General features: G+C 43.3%; 1 protein-coding gene across 3 annotated transcripts in view; it reads right to left on the bottom strand.

Annotated features, from left to right (window-relative positions):
* The window catches only part of rell1 (RELT like 1), a 32,105-nt gene extending 17,830 nt beyond the window's left edge, over positions 1–14,275 (bottom strand). Inside the window, exons 1-3 of one of the 3 annotated variants that reach the window (XM_071334084.1) lie at positions 14,173–14,275; positions 13,959–14,086; positions 6,300–6,521 (exon numbers count right to left, since the gene is read on the bottom strand). In XM_071334084.1, the coding sequence (XP_071190185.1) occupies positions 6,300–6,521; positions 13,959–13,992 (256 nt within the window). In that variant the 5' untranslated portion in view covers positions 13,993–14,086; positions 14,173–14,275. Of the gene's footprint in view, positions 1–6,299; positions 6,522–13,958 lie in introns of all 3 variants that reach the window. The other 2 variants (XM_071334085.1, XM_071334083.1) reach the window with 2 other exon arrangements.
* Positions 14,276–17,859: the final 3,584 nt, after the last annotated feature.

Raw genomic sequence — 17,859 nt, 5'->3', positions numbered from 1 at the left:
AAAATGTGTGTGTATACAGTTGAAGTCAGAAGTTTACATACACTTAGGATGGAGTCATTAAAACTCATTTTTCAACCACTCCACAAATGTCTTGTTAACAAACTATAGTTTTGGCAAGTCAGTTAGGGCATCTACTTTGCGCATGACACAAGTCATTTTCCAATAATTGTTTATTTCACTATCACAATTCCAGTGGGTGAGAAGTTTACATACACTAAGTTGACTTTGCCTTTAAACAGCTTGGACAATTCCAGAAAATTATGTCATGGATTTAATCAAATCAAATGTTACTGGTCACATACACATGGTTAGCAGATGTTAATGTGAGTGTAGCGAAATGCCTGTTCCGACCATGTAGTAATATCTAACAAGTAATCTAACAATTTCACAACAACTACCTTTTACACACAAGTGTAAAGCATTTAATAAGAATATGTACATATAAATATATGGATGAGCGATGGCCGAACGGCATAGGCATGATGCAGCAGATGGTATAGAGTACAGTATAAACATATGAGATGAGTAGCGTATGTAAACATCATATAAAGTGACATTTATTACATCCAATTTTTAATTATTAAAGTGGCTAGAGATTTGAGTCAGTATGTTGGCAGAAACCACTGAATGTTAGTGATGGCTGTTTAACAGTCTGATGGCCTTGAGATAGAAGCTGTTTTTTAGTCTCTCGGTCCCAACTTTGATGCACCTGTACTGACCTCGCCTTCTGGATGATAGCGGGGTGAACAGGCAGTGGCTCGGGTGGTTGTTGTCCATGATGATATTTTTGACCTTCCTGTGACATCGGGTGGTGTAGGTGTCCTGGAGGGCAGGTAGTTTACCCCCGGTGATGCGTTGTGCAGACCTCACTACCCTCTGGAGAGCCTTACGGTTGTGGGCGGAGCAGTTGCCGTACCAGGCGGTGATACAGCCCGACAGGATGCTCTCGATTGTGCATCTGTAAAGGTTTGTGAGTGTTTTTGGTGACAACCAAACTTCTTCAGCCTCCTGAGGTTGAAGACGCACTGTTGCGCCTTCTTCACCACGCTGTCTGTGTGGGTGGGGTGGACCATATCAGTTTGTCCGTGATGTGTACGCTGAGGAACTTAAAAACTTTCCACCTTCTCCACTACTGTCCCGTCGATGTGGATAGGGGGGTGCTCCCTCTGCTGTTTCCTGAAGTTCACGATCATCTCCTTTGTTTTGTTGACGTTGAGTGAAAGGTTATTTTCCTGACACCACACTCCGAGGGCCCTCACCTCCTCCCTGTAGGCCGTCTCGTTGTTGTTGGTAATCAAGCCTACCACTGTAGTGTCATCTAACAACATGGCTATAGAAGCTTCTGATAGGCTAATTGACATAATTTGAGTCAATTGGAGGTGTACCTGTGGATGTATTTCAAGGCCTACCTTCAAACTCAGTGCCTCTGCTTGACATCACGGAAAAATCAGTCAAGACCTCAGAAAAATAAATTGTAGGCCTCCACAAGTCTGGTTCATCCTTGGGAGCAATTTCCAAACGCCTGAAGGTACCACGTTTATCTGTACAAAGAATAGCACGCAAGTATAAACACCATGGGACTACGCAGCCGTCATACCGCTCAGGAAGGAGACGCGTTCTGTCTCCTAGAGATGAACGTACTTTGGTGCAAAAAGTGCAAATCAATCCCAAAACAACAGCAAAGGACCTTGTGAAGATGCTGGAGGAAACAGGTACAAAAGTATCTATATCCACAGTAAAACAAGTTCTATATCGACATAACCTGAAACGCCGCTCAGCAAGGAGGAAGCCACTGCTTCAAAACCGCCATAAAAAAGCCAGAGTACGGTTTGCAACTGCACATGGGGACAAAGATTGTACTTTTTGGAGAAATGTCCTCTGGTCTGATGAAACAAAAATAGAACTGTTTGGCCATAATGACCATCGTTACGTTTGGAGGAAAAAAGGGGGAGGCTTGCAAGCCAAAGAACACCATCCCAAACGTGAAGCACAGGGGTGGCAGCATCATGTGGGGGTCCTTTGCTGCAGGAGGGCCTGGTGCACTTCACAAAATAGATGGCGTCATGAGGAAGGAACATTATGTGGATATATTGAAGCAACATCTCCAGACAGTAGTCAGGAAGTTAAAGCTTGGTCGCAAATGGGTCTTCCAAATGGACGTGGCAAAAAGCATACTTCCAAAGTTGTGGCAAAATGGCTTAAGGACAACAAAGCCAAGGTATTGGAGTGGTCATCACAAAGCCCTGACCTCAATCCCATAGAAAATTTGTGGGGTGAACTAAAAAAGCGTGTGCAAGCAAGGAGGCCTACAAACCTGACTCAGTTACACCAGCTCTGTCAGGAGGAATGGGCCAAAAATCACCCAACTTATTGTGGGAAGCTTGTGGAAGGCTACTCGAAACGTTTGACCCACGTTAAACAACTTAAAGACAATGCTACCAAATACTAATTGAGTATGTGAACTTCTGACCCACTGGGAATGTGATGAAAGAAATTAAAGCTGAAATAAATAATTCTCTACTATTCTGACATTTCACATTCGTAAAATAAAGTGGTGATCCTAACTGACCTAAGACAAGGAATTTTTACTAGGATTAAATGTCAGGAATTGTGAAAAACTGAGTTTAAATGTATTTGGCTAAGGTGTATGTAAACTTCCAACTTTGTGTGTATGTGTGTGTGTGTGTGTGTGTATATATTTCATTCATTGCAGTTTATGTAAATTAAGTTTCCAAAACCTACAAAAAAAAAAAATAATCAAACATACACAACTTTTTTTTTACTCTCAAAGCCTAACTTACATAAACTACAATGAAAAACGGTGTCTTCAGTCTCAAAACGTACTGTTATTTTCCAGGCCATTTAAAATGTAGAGCTCGAGGTAATTTAATCCTCCAACCGCAAGAGAGTGTCTGACGTTAGGGGGTGTCCGATGTTGGGGGGGGGAATGAGCTATACTTCCTGTGTTCAAGATAAGACACTCATGGTATATGTGTAACGGATGTGAAATGGCTACCTAGTTAGCGGTGGTGCGCACTAATAGCGTTTCAATCGGTTACGTCACTCGCTTTGAGACCTTGAAGTAGTGGTTCCCCTTGCTCTGCAAGGGCCGCGGCTTTTGTGGAGCGATGGGTAACGACGCTTCGTGGGTGTCAGTTGTTGATGTGTGCAGAAGGTCCCTGGTTCGCGCCCGAGTCGGGCGAGGGGACGGACTAAAGTTATACTGTTACATATGGACAGCTGCTACATCATTAAACAGTAGACATACACATTGCTGTGGCAGGTTCTGTTGATACAGGGAGGAAGTTGCTAAAATTTCCCAATTGGAAGAACACAGATTTTGATTTCCCATTGCAAAAGGTTTTGCCACGGTGTGCGCAACTGAACAAAACCCGGCCCTTGGATTAAATGATTAACGTATATTATCAATATATCACGTTGTGAAACATTCTTTTTAAAAATGGCCTTTTCCTCCCCTAACCCATCTACAGTAACTCCCCCATTCCCCTCTCCAGTAAAACCCCCCCCCCCCCCCTTTTTTTCATTCTCTAACACTGGTTGACTCAGAATTGAACCAGGAAGTGGAGTGTAAAATAAACAAGGTTCTTTCCAACTCTTTTGTCTCTAAACAATGTGGAAAGAAGAGGGGTTGGGCCTGGAGAGACTAGAGGTTTCAGACAGTCCGTGGCTAAAATGTACATTTTGGTCCACCAGCCACTGTAGCAGGTAGATAAAAAATATATATATAATCTACCAGCCACTCAGATGTTTTACCAGCCAAAATATTGTTTCACCATAATTGCATCAACAACAAAAAATATGAGCATGCTTGGTAATGTTTCTAAAACAAGAAGTATTAGTAGGAAGTAATATTGCTCAATTTCATAAAATGTTTTGTGACTCGAGTATTTTAACCATAATAGAGACGAGACAAAATGTTCTGCTGCCCCTTTAAGGGCGGGAGGTTACCGCGGTAACAGGGCCACTCGAGTTCTGTCACGTGTGTCTGTGAGAGATTTAGGATCTGACTAGGGCGTCTCTTCACTATCAAGTTGAAGCAGCAGACTCAAACGTTGAAAAACCGAGCTTGTGAACAAAGCAGTGTAAATGGACAAGAAACACTTTACCGAAAGTCTCACTTTGTAGACGTTCGAGGAAACTTGATCAACGTGTATGCCTGTGCGCAGCGCCTCCAAAAATGAATCTATATCGCGCGTCACTCAGTGCGCACAGATCCCCTGCCAAGTAGTGTTGCTGCGTAGGGTGGGTTATATACTTCGTCTTTATTTGTGCAATTCGCAGCTATGGAACAAAACAGCAGAAATACTTTAATAACAGCTGCATGATTCTAACCCAAACATGTTCTCATACTTGACTTTTTTATTTGCTAATGTAATGCTCGCACTGTTGCAAATTGACCACCAGCCAATGGACATTCTTACCCGCCAATACCTAAATCTACCCGCAAGTAGCGGGTGTTAATGTTATGCCCTGCAGACAGCACAGTAAAGGCCCAACCTCGAATGGGAATACCATAGTCCTGTTAGACAGAACCTCCCCATTCTGTAGGTGAGAGTGGAAAGAAAATTCCCTTTACAAAGACTGCAGTCTCAACCTTCCTTTAGGAAAGACCAGGCATGCAGCTCTATGTCAATGGCTTTAATAAGTGGTAGAGACCGAAAGAACAGGTGAGAGAGAGAGAGAACACTCATTCTTTCATACTAGCAGAGGCTGCGACACCCGATGTCACAGGAAGGCTAAAAAAGGTAATCGAGGACAACCACCATGTGAGCCACTGTCTGTTCACCCCTCTTCCATCCAGAAGGCGAGGTCAGTACAAGTGCATCACAAAGCTGGGACCGAGAGACTGAAAAACAGCTTCTATCTGAAGGCCATCAGACTGTTAAATAGCCATCACTAGCACAGAGGCTGCTGCCCTATATACACAGACTTGAAACCACTGGCCACTAATATTTGGAACATTAGTCACTTTTAATGTTGACATATTTTGCATTACTCATCTCATGTATATGCTGTATCTTAGTTTATGCCGCTCTGACATTTCTAGTCCAAATATTTATATATTCCATTCCTTTAGATTGTGTGTATTGTTAGATATTACTGCACTGTTGAAGCTAGAAACACAAGCATTTCTCTACACCCGCAATGACATCTGCTAAACACGTGTATGTGACCAATAACATTAGATCGTCTTCCATGGAGCTCAGGTGTATTTCCCCTCCACGTGGTGGTGCTGTCAGGAACCACACAATTCCAGAGCCTTAAAGTCTAAACTTGAGATGGTGGTGAGGGTGCATACTTTTTCTCACTTTCATCGTCTCGGTCCACGCCAGGACATGTTGACGGGCTCCCGAGTGGCGCAGCGGTTTAAGGCACTGCATCTCAGTACTAGAGGCGTCACTACAGACCTTGGTTCGATCCCGGGCTGTATCACAACCGGCCGTGATCGGGAGTCCCGTAAGGCGGCACACAATTGGCCCAGCATCGTCCAGGTTAGGGGAGGGCCGTCATTGTAAAATAATAATTTGTTCTTAACTGACTTGCCTAGTTAAATAAAAACATTTAAACGTTGCACATTCACTTGGTTAAACAAAGTACCATTCCTTCTCATATGCAGTCATACAGTAATAACACTGGAATGGTCCATTACTATTGGAGTAGGTGGGGGTATTTGGCTTGATGACCCTGACCTCACTACCATGCTCTGACTCATAGTTCTATGACATGAATGATAGAATCCCCCCTCCACCTAATGGTTTTGACCAGAGGAGTGAAGATTAAACCAGTGGCAGGAAACGTTGCCAGTTAACAGAATGACAAGGTTCACAATTGTTGAGAAACTATTGCGACATCTTGATTATCTTTCGAGACAAACGAAACGCTCTGTACCGTATATCTTGGTCGCTCAGGAAATCTAAAAACACTCAACAATAAGGTTCTATGTCGGAGTAGTGAAAGTGTTTACAAGGAACATCCAACCCGAATACTCTTCACCAAGGTTTCTCCCAATAGACCTTGGGCCTTCAGTAGACCTAAGAGGCTTTAAAAATAAAATGAAATGGCACCACGTCTCAATGCATAACTCCCTACTCAAGTCATGACTGACTACAGCAACAACCAGAACAATAGCATAGAGAACCAAATTTGTCCGAAATGTCCCGTCAGTTAACAAGTGAATTTGAGTGAAGAGTTATTGTGTACAGAGGAACATGACCCATTATGTTTCAAATCCCGGTTGGCATATGAACCCCTAAATGAGAAAATATAAAATCTCTCACCTGTACACATCTCCAGTTCCTTCTTTTCCGCCTCTGCTACCCGGGCCGCCTCCTCATCCTCAGCCTCGGTGGTGCAGCGGTAACCCTTCCTCTTCAGGACGTGACACACCAAGACCCCCAGGAGACCCAGGAGGAAGAAGACCGGCACCAGGACGAAGGCTATGTACTCTGGGTTCACATGGTCGTCTCCTGCACGGCTGCCTCCCCCCGCTGTCTGACCCGCTAGAAAGCAGACAGGGGGAGGACAGGTGGTAGATGGAAGGGAGAGATTGAAAAAGGGGATATGGATAGAGGGGATGAGAAGGAGAGAGAGAAAAAGGGTGGGATGAGAGAAATGTGAGATTAGGATGGTTCAATGTGGGCCCAGTGAGTGTGAGAGAGTATGTCTTGGTAAATAAGAGTAGCCATTTACTCTATGGATGTCCCTGAAAGTTGAATATCATAAGCCCTGGTCTCTACATAGTGACACAGCTAAGGAATACACCACACACACACGCCTCAAACTATGTTCTAGGAGAAAACAATCATTGAGGAAACCCATAGTATCCTCATCAATTTGTCATTTTTTCCATTCAGGAACAGTAACAATAAAACAATACCAGATATCAAAGTTGATCAGTTACTGAAAAGTGAGGAAGGGGGAACTGGAAATGGCACAGAGAGTACCCTTCCTAAAGTAGGTTTATGTCAAAAGGACAGTAACAATATAAAACCATACCAGATGAGAGAAAAAAAGGGGGATAAGAGAAGGAAAGGAAGATGGAAAAATAAGACAGTTAAATATTGACAAGAGATGAACAAAATGGATAATGCATGTGTGGTAACCACAAGACACTCCATTAGTCATCATTCAATTTACTACCTAGTCACCACTGATAACACGTCACATTTTGACTCATACTCTGAGTTGCACCAGATATTCCTACTAGTCAGCAGAGGGAGGATTTAAGCTCTAGTCAGAACTGAACTCAACGGTCACTCAGGTGATAATGAAAGTTGACAGTGCTTTCATGTTTCCTCGCTCGCTGGATAAAAAAGTGCTGTCCCATATTTCTCTCCCCAGCGCGGCGGGCTGTCATGTCCGCCGACAGCCCTTTAATGACCAAGAGAGGAGGGAGAAAGACAGAGACAGAATGTCAGTATCACCAGGGAGACTGCTGACTCCAAGGAGGCTGTAATCCCGGTAACTTTCCAGCTCTCCCTCCTCGTCTCTCACTCCATTGTTCTTTTCCCTCAACATACTCTCTCTGGGAAAGTTTTCATTGGAGAGAAAGAGGGAAGCAGAAAGAGGGAGAGATCTGCAAGACACAGAGCAGGACTGTGGTGAAGGCAGTGTTTATCAGGCCAGTTGGTAGGCTTGTTTATCAGGCCAGTTGGTAGGCTTGTTTATCAGGACAGTTGGTAGGCCTGTTTATCAGGTCTTTAAGGGCCGTTGATTGGACGGGGGCCTGCCATCCCTGTGCCATCAGGAATGGAGTGACACACACACACACACACACACACACAGCAAGGTCTCTTTAGTTTGGGGAAATCTTTCCACTTCCTCTGTGACTGACTGAGGCCAAAACCACAAGGTGCCCCCCCCCACAAAAACCTTTAGCCTGGTTCCATGATCTTCTTCCATGTTCACAGAGCTGAAATAACTGGTGATTGTTTGGTCCCACATTCCTAGTGCGCAATGGTTGTTTCAGATTATTTTGTGCCCAATAGAAATGAATGCTAAATAATGTATTGTGCCATTTTGGAGTCACTTTTATTGTAAATAAGAATAGAATATGTTTCTAAACATTTCTACCTTCATGTGAATGTTACCATGGTTACAGATAATCCTGAATTAATCATAAATAATGAGTGAGAAAGCTAGTGGGTCAAAGATCATACCCTTAAATCAAGGGTGTCAATTTCAGACCCCACTGTCTTACATATTCCTGACTGACTCAGGGGGGGGTCAAAGGTTACAGTGCGTATCTTCCCCCGTCTTCTCCTGACGTTTCCCACGTGAGACATTCCACCCAGTGCCACATGAAGCAGACAATCGGGTCATTGTGTTTCCTCCTGTGTGTATCCCGTCTGTGCGAGAGGGAGTGAGAGCGTGTCTAGTGACTGTGTGTTCTATGTGATGGTGTCTACATGTGACCGTACGATGTACAAACATACCACTCTCAGTGGGTGTGTATGTCTTTGTGTTTCTTTCCCCCCCCCCATTGTCCCTCTCCCCTGAAGCATGATGGATCTGACTGTGGTCTACTCTGACCACCACTGACCACTCTGACCAGTTCTTTCTCTCTGTTCTCCTTCATAGGATGTCAGTGGGCGGCGCTGCGAGGGTCGTCCGTGAAATGGGACACAAATACACCTCTCCCCCCCCCCCAATACGTCGAGGAGACTCTCCACGCAGGCATACTGTTGGTTGTTTTGGTTGTGGCCTTTTGGGGGCGTCTGTGTTTTGTTTGTTCTGGCACACTACATTGTTACCTGGATATAGTTAACAAATATATTTATTAAATAAAGTTATTTCTCCATCTCCGCGCTGTCTCCCCCTTTGTTACGGGCTACGAGCCGGTTCGTGACACATGCCTTAACCCGGGTCACGACCCCCAAGAGACCCTTAGAGTATCCAATCCCAGTTACCTGCCAACAGATCCAGTGTTTGTGGGGGGGGGGGGGGGGTCAAGATATGGATGTGAGTCATACCACATCAGAACCCAAAATATGAGCCTATTTTACTCCAATGTTTGTTTACATATATTTTGTTGACAAACACTGTATAGCCTCAACCTAGTTACAACTATAATTTGTTATATCATGGATGGTCAGTCCATTAATTTGAGAATGGTTACATTTCTTCTGCCCCATCCCTCACTTTACACATAAAATGCCTGATTGGATTAAACTACACACAATGAATGGACAGTTTAGGGGTGCATTTCAATAGTCTAAAGAGGCTTCCTCTCCTCGTCTACTTTTAATATATTTTATGATAACATCTTACCTCCATCTAACATGTTATCCTTCTCTAACCTCCACAACAGCAGGTCCCAGAGCATCCATTTTCCCCCTCCTTCCCTTCTCTAGCGCTGTGTGGATCGTACACATCATCTACAGAGATTAATGTTACTGTCAGAGGAATTAAATCCTACATCGTCTCATCGGACCATCTTCAGATTTCCTGCCGCTGTGGTGTGCATCCCCATATCCAGGGGCGGACACCGCCGATGTCATTTGCCATGTAAAATAAATCAGCACAAAAACACACCGGCAAAAATTTACGACTGTAATTGTAGTGATGCGACATTGGAGGTGAGGAGATTATGATGGTTCAACGTGGACCCTGTGAGTGTGAGAGTATGTCTTGGTAAATAAGAGTAGCCATTTCCTCTATGGATGTCCCTGAAAGTTGAATATCTTAGGCCCTGGTCTCTACATAGTGACACAGCTAAGGAATACGCCGCCCCCACGTCTGAAACTATGTTGTAGGAGCATTCAGCCATTGAGGAAACCCATAGTATCCTCATCAATTTGAACAATACCAGAATATATCAAAAGTTGATCGGTTAATTAAAAGCGAGGAAAAGGGGAACTCAAAATGGCACAGAGATCCAGTTCCTAAAGAAGGTTTATATCAAAAGGACCACGGAGCATGCGAGTCATTATTGTCCAGCGGGTGACATTCACTAAGACAGACATGTTGTAGGTGTATGGAACTATTTTTATCGTAGCTGTATGTCAACACAGGTGTCTGGGTAAGTCAACTGTTCAACGGGATCTGGAAGGCAAACGGAGCTTCCTGCTACGCGTCAAGTGGAACGGTTCCACTGAGGACAGATGAGAGGATGTGGTTGTCTTTCTTTTTTTCCATGAGGCTGTCCAACTACTTGTATTACATCTTAGACAAAGATAACTAGTCAAAGAATGTATTATCACTGCTATATCACTGAACCAGAATCCTATAAATACCATTGGAGCATAATCAGGCTAGTCTGATGTCACAAAAGAACGTTAGGGAAAGTATCTGTTTTTAGATTAAGTTTGTGCCTAATTGTCCAGAGAGTTCCCTGAATTTCATGCATGTCAAAACTCTCTCCCTGTAACAGCCACTGCTAAACAGAACGGAGAGAGTTACGAGTGTCCTGCCAATTAGGAACAAGACTCAGCTGCTGTCTTTGATTCCCTTCTAGCTCCAGCCTACACAGAGCACCCAGGCAGAGGAACGGACAGACGGGAGATACACATCTTACAATCACGTGCATGTCTATGCTCCCCGTGCTTATTTTAAAACCCATGTGTTGAATGTTTGCGTTTAATCAAACGATGCTGAGGATTAAGTTTGGGCCTTTGTGAGCGACAGACAACAGCTGCATGGTCACAAAGCTGGGTTAGTCACGGAGGAGGATGAAGCAGAGCCTCATATCCTCAAAGGTCATATCCTATGTTATTGTACAGGAGGGCCTAAAGTTTAGAGCCAAAGCAGGAACTAAAGTCATGTGTTTTGAGGACTTCTTCTTGGCACGTCAATGGCATAATAACTCTGTCTTCCTCCACTCAAATGGAATTAATGCTTGTCGTTTCACATTGTAAATGATGGAAGCGTTTAAACCGGTTTGAGCATTAAATTTAAAATAATTAACCAGACAGCAGAAGTCATTCTGCCTGTGTATGCCTCATCTTCATACAGTAGGCCACATGTTTAGACCTACACTCTTTACTGCCCATACCGCCTTACAATCACAACAATGCACATTTAGATTAAAGGGTTCAATAGGTCAGGAAAGGCCTATTGTAGCTGCAGTTTTACATTTTGCACAAGGTGACAACAGAAACACAGGGCTAGGCTAGGCAGCCTATGCAATGTGCCTCACAGGAAATTCAAAAACAACATAGCTGTTGGCAAAAGTATCCACTTTGGTGATGAAACTTTGCATCACTGTAGGCAGGCTGGTCTCAGACTAGACGTAACATAGTAGACGAAAACCCAGGGAGATTAAATGAGTATGATATGTTAGCATACCAATCGTACAATAAGACTAAAGGTTACTTGGTTGGTCAGGGTGGACATATAACAAACCAAAAGATTCAAACACAATCTCATCATTGACAACTTCACCATTTTAGGTAATTAACTACCTACTACATTTTAAACTACTTAACATGTTAGCTAACCCTTCGCCTAACATATTGTATGAATTACAATTTGTAACATGGACATCCGTTAATACATAACAAATGTAAAATGAAACTATATACACACACAAAAGTATGTGGACACCCCTTCAAATAAGTAGATTAGGCTATTCCAGCCACACCCGTTGCTGACAGGTGTGTAAAAATCAAGCACACAGCCATGCAATCTCCATAGTCAAACATTGGCCTTACTGAAGAGCTCAGTGACTTTCAATGTGGCACCGTCATAGGATCCCACCTTTCCAACAAGGAAGTTTGTCATATTTCTTCCCTGCCTCGGTCAACTAAGTGCTGTTATTGAGAAGTGGAAAAGTCTAGTGGTAGGCCACACAAGCTCACAGAACCGGACCAACGAGTGCCAAAACGCATAAAAATTGTCTGTCCTCAGTTGCAACACTCACTACAGAGTTCTAAACTGCCTCTGGAAGCAACGTAAGCACAAAAATTGTCGTGTTAAGCACCTTAAGGAAATGGGTTTCTATGGCCGAGCAGCTGTACACCAGCCTAAGATCACCATGCGCAATGCAAAGAGTCAGCTTGAGTGGTATAAAGCTCACTGCCATTGGAACAGTGGAAACGCTTTGTCTGGAGTGATGAATCACAATTCACCATCTGGCAGTTTGACGGACAAATCTCGATTTGGCAGATGCCAGGAGAACGCTATCTGCCCCAATTCATAGTGCCAACTGTAAAGTTTGGTGTAGGAGGTATAACAGTCTGGGGCTGTTTCTATGGTTCTGCCTAGGCCCCTTAGTTCCAGTGAATGGAAATCTTAACACTACAGCATACAATGACATTCTAGATTCTGTGCTTCCAACTTTGGGGCAACAGTTTGGAGAAGGCCCTTGCCTGTTTCAGCATGACAATGCCCCCCTTGCACAAAGCGAGGTCCATACAGAAATGGTTTGCTGAGATCGATGTGGAAGAACTTGACTGGTCTGCACAGAGCCCTGACCTCAACCCCATCGAACACCTTTGGGATGAATTGGAAAGCCGACTGCGAGCCATGCCTAATCACCCAACATCAGTGCTCGACCTCCCTAATGCCCTTGTGGCTGAATGAAAGCAAGTCCTCGTAGCAATGTTCCAACATCTACATTTACATTTACATTTAAGTCATTTAGCAGACGCTCTTATCCAGAGCGACTTACAAATTGGTGCATTCACCTTATGATATCCAGTGGAACAACCACTTTACAATAGTGCATCTAACTCTTTTAAGGGGGGGGGGGGGTTAGAAGGATTACTTTATCCTATCCTAGGTATTCCTTAAAGAGGTGGGGAAAGCCTAGTGGAAAGCCTTCCTAGAAAAGTGGAATAGCAGCAAAGGGGGGACCAACTCCATATTAATGCCCATGATTTTGGAATGAGATGTTCAAAAAGCAGGTGTCCACATACTTTTGATCATGTAGTGTATCATACTTACTCGTAGGTCCCTGGTTTTCCTTTACTATGTTACCTGAGTCCAAGTTGCTGTAGGCTATCCAATACCAGGTTGATGTAAAGCTACTCTGTTGCAACTAAACCGGATGTGCACTAAACGATTTTGTCAACGATTTAGCTGTCCCTGACAAGTTTGAAACCAGAGCCAAAAATCCCCTACTTGGGGCGCGCAGCTGTCACCGACGCTCGTTTAACGTGAGCGGGTAAAAGACGCAATCTGAGAGCTACCGATTTCGTCTTTGAGCAGTCCCTGACGTCCCGATATTTTCAAACATGTTTGATTTTATCATCACAAAATAACCGCAATGCTCTTTGTAGCGTACAATGTGCCACGAAAAGTTTTGAGAACGGTGATCTGCAATAGCCAATAGGAGAGCTCGCCACAGAAGCCAGTGAGATGACGTTGTTTGGCATCAGCCAGAATGTGTTGACTCTCCAGCCTGGAGCGATGTCTTCTAGTATAAGTTTTGTACTTGCTTTTAACCAAAGCAACACAACAACAAAAAAGTGTCAAACCGTTACAGCTCTTAAATGCACAAACAACGTTATTCAATTCAAAATGTTTACTAGATTTTAACTGTATGGTATGCGTGAATGTCTGACTTTGTAAGGCTGCTTTGAGCCACAGCTCGTAACTACGTTAACGTTTAATCAAATCATTGTTTTCCCGAGGCAGTATGGTATCGAGAATCGTCAGTGAAGAATCTTGTAGTGTAACATCGTTTAGTGTGCGCGCTACAAAAAAATAAAATAATACTACCGGAGAGGCGGTCGTTTAATTTGAAAGGCTCAGCGATGTTAGGATTTTGAAAGTCGTGTAGTGTCCACCCAGCCGCACCTTACAGAAACCTCGACTATGAATTAATTATAAGTAGCCACGGTACATAGACATGACATTGATCTGTATCTTATGGTGGAACTTGTAGAGAAATTAAGTTTTCAAATCACAAGTTCACTGAGTCTGCATTGATTTAATTTAAGCAGGCGGATGCGAGAGTTGGTCCAAAACAGGAGGTAAATAAGTTGATAACTTACGTGGTACGACACTGTTCCCAGTTGAATTGGCCATGCTCAAAACTACTACTGCCCGGGTGTGTGGCGATGTTTTCGGCTTGTGGCAGCCTAGTTTGGACGCTGGCAACTACGACCAAGGTGGACTGGGTCTGTGGAGGGAGGGATATGGTCGTCACGACAGCCACAAACCCCGCCTATTTCTACAATTCTCTTACAATGTGATTTTAAACCTAACCTTAAATTAATATCAAAAAGCTATTTGTTGTTTTCATTAATTTTTACTATATTGTCAATTTTGACTTTGGCTGTGGTAATTAGTGGAAACCGAGGGAGGCGCGTTCATTTAGACTTTTTTTCTGAATCGAGTTTGTATTTCCGAGTTCGTATCCGAGTTCGGAAGGAACCCCCTTTTCTTAAAGCTGTACCATACCTTCTAAACAAGCGCTACGTCTGTGCGAAAAACTGATCTGGAATCAGAAATAAAATGGGTATCAATTCCAGCAAAAAAAATAAAATCAAATACAGTTTATATGCATTATTTTGGATAATAGTGGTAGGCCTACATCCAAATAGAATTGACCAATTTAATAGACTGTGGTTCATTAGCTTGTTAGGCTACCATATATTTCCCACAGTGAAAACTTTAAAAGGTTTTATATTATCTTAATCATGTGCATTGTTTTTATGCCTCTTAATGTATTCCCCTTCGGTGGCAACCCATCATTCAGGGCAAGTGCAGAGCCCCACCTGTTTTTGTTGTTGCCTGTTTTGCATGTTATTTTGGCATTAATACGTGTGACATATCAGTTTGCAAACAATGTACCCAAAAAAATCATTGCGTTAATAAAGCTGCATCCATGGTCTCTTTTTTGCTTTTTTGCAAAAAAGCAGCTCCAAAATGCAGGTGTTTCAGCCTAGCTTAGTGCTTTCTGTGGTGGTGGGGCAAGCCAGCGGGAAAAAACGGAGTTTAGGGGTTGGCAATGTTCTCTAGTTGCGTCGTGATTGGCTCAGTTTTCTGTCACTCAGGGGTCGCTATTTCACCGCAAAATCTACAAGGAGAGATCGAAAATTCAAGCCCATTGGATGCTGCCATAGAGTTACATTAGAAGTGCCAGGTCATTGGCCACAGATACAATTATGTAATCACGTTATCTATACTGTAGATTTGATTGGACTGATCATGACAACATCATACTTTCAAAATCTTAGCTAGCAAGCTAGACAAGCAGTCATCATGAATCAAGTAGACAATCTACTGCCAAATCCTTTAAATTTCTTGTCATATGAAGAGAAATTATTACACAACAAGTTTGAGATCGCAAATTCAACAATGAGTGGTTGGGAAGGAAACAGTGGCTAACTGGAACCGTTGCAAAGCAATCACTAGCCCGCTATTCAGTGGAGTGGGTGTGTGGTCCAAGTCTGGGTTTAAGGGTCTCTTTTCTGTCAAGAAAGCATGACTTCTGCCGCATTCAAAACAACTGGAAACTCAGAAATCTCAGACTTCAGAGAGTTCAAGACAACTGGGAACTCTGAAAAAAAAGAGCTCCGACTCTGGGAAAATGTGTTTGGAACGGTCCTCCGACTCGGATTTCCAAGTCGGGAATTCGGGCCTCTTTCTAGAGCTACGACCTGAAGATCACTGACGTCATGATTCGACCTTGTTTTTTTTTCCAGAGTTCCCAGTTGTCTTGAAAGTACCATAAAGCAAGAGAATGCCAGACTTTGATGACAAAGTTCGATGACAAAATCTACCCACAAGAAGGACCGCCGCGCCACCTTCCTGTAAAAGTGAGCACAACAAGGGGAGTCCAAAAATGTATTGTACGCTGCTGTATAAATGATGTAATATGCCAGAGAGATATGTATACTGTAGCTAAGAAAGTAATACGTGTATGTTGTGTAATAAGCTGTTAGTAGCTCATGTGCCTCACCCTAATCATTTGATCCCTTTCCCCCTCATAACGTAGCCTACTGTTCTGACTTGGTGGTGCACATGTAGCCTATAGCCTGTTTTAGAGAAATGTCATCATTGAATATTGTAAGAGCTTTCATTGTCTGCTTATATGCCCCCTTTATTTATCCTGTGGTTCTGACTTGGTGTACAGGGAGAATACTGTAAGAACGGCCCATGTTCTGAATTCTGTCGCTGTACATTTCAAAAGTGCTGAACAAATAGTTAGACTACGTCGGTCCTAGCTCGCTCATTGTCTTCATCTAAATTACGGACTGCCTCTCTTCTGCTCGTTGTCCCGTTATGCCATAGTTTATACATCTCAATTGTCAGTAGAAACCACATTTGTTTAAGCAAGTCAGCCATATCAGCTATGGTTTTTTTAAGTGCAGTAAATGAGGCTGAATGAGCTGTTTCGATGCCAGACAAGGCTCCCCTGATAGCCAGGTGTAGCAGTGACAAGGTTTCACTCCATGGCGCCGAAAAGAAAGCTCTGCTGTTGGGACAGCTTTATGTAGGCCGTAACAGTTTGTAGGCACCATTTGTCACCATTATAGTGCATTTGATGTATTGTTTAGTGTTGTGGCTTTGCTGGCATGCATCTAAAAAGAAATGTTTTTGACCCACCAAGATTGACATGCTAAAAATTGCCACTGCTCCCCTTATATGCCAATTATTTATTAATATGAAAATATCCTCTCCTTTTATTTATAATTCAGATTTCTGAAAGATATCTTCATAAATCTCTGGGAAATATTTAAAATGCATATGTGGCATTCCATGTGCCTAATGTGCAGGAGCTTCTTTAAGTGTTTGCAAATGTAATGATGTGGGAAAAATGAATGGCTGAAAAACCATTGGAAGCATTTCTGTGTTTTTATGGGAATTTATAGGGTGGCACAGCGGTCTAAGGCACTGCATCTCAGTGCTTGAGGCGTCACTACAGACACCCTGGTTCAAATCCAGGCTGTATCACAACTGGCCGTGGCGCACAATTGTCCCGGTGTAGGCATCATTGTAAATAAGAATTTGTTCTTAACTCACTAGTTAAATATATTTTTATTTAAAAAAGGACATGTCCACTGTGGTGGACCATACTCCTAAACTTGAAAAACGAGAAAAAGGCGGCAATAATACTGTTTGCCCAATTTGAGACGCCATAAGAGCCAAGTCAACAAACAGATTACCGACCATTTCGAATCCCACCATACCTTCTCCGCTATGCAATCTGGTTTCAGAGCTGGTCATGGGTGCACCTCAGCCACGCTCAAGGTCATAAACGATATCTTAACCGCCATCGATAGGAAACAGTACTGTGCAGCCGTATTCATTGACCTGGCCAAGGCTTTTGACTCTGTCAATCACCACATCCTCATCGGCAGACTCGACAGCCTTGGTTTCTCTAATGATTGCCTCGCCTGGTTCACCAACTACTTCTCTGATCGAGTTCAGTGTGTCAAATCGGAGGGTCTGTTGTCCGGGCCTCTGGCAGTCTCTATGGGGGTGCCACAGGGTTCAATTCTTGGACCGACTCTCTTCTCTGTATACATCAATGATGTCGCTCTTGCTGCTGGTGATTCTCTGATCCACCTCTACGCAGACGACACTATTCTGTATACTTCTGGCCCTTCTTTTGACACTGTGTTAACAACCCTCCAGGCGAGCTTCAATGCCGTACAACTCTCCTTCCGTGGCCTCCAATTGCTCTTAAATACAAGTAAAACTAAATGCATGCTCTTCAACCGATCGCTGCCTGCACCTGCCCGCCTGTCCAACATCACTACTCTGGACGGCTCTGACTTAGAATATGTGGACAACTACAAATACCTAGGTGTCTGGTTAGACTGTAAACTCTCCTTCCAGACTCACATCAAACATCTCCAATCCAAAGTTAAATCTAGAATTGGCTTCCTATTCCGCAACAAAGCATCCTTCACTCATGCTGCCAAACATACCCTTGTAAAACTG

Source organism: Salvelinus alpinus, chromosome 11 (assembly GCF_045679555.1).
Source record: "Salvelinus alpinus chromosome 11, SLU_Salpinus.1, whole genome shotgun sequence".
In the NCBI taxonomy this organism is placed as follows: Eukaryota; Metazoa; Chordata; class Actinopteri; order Salmoniformes; family Salmonidae; genus Salvelinus; species Salvelinus alpinus.
Note: the sequence above shows the minus strand (reverse complement) of the source record. Positions and strands in the feature narration are given on the sequence as shown.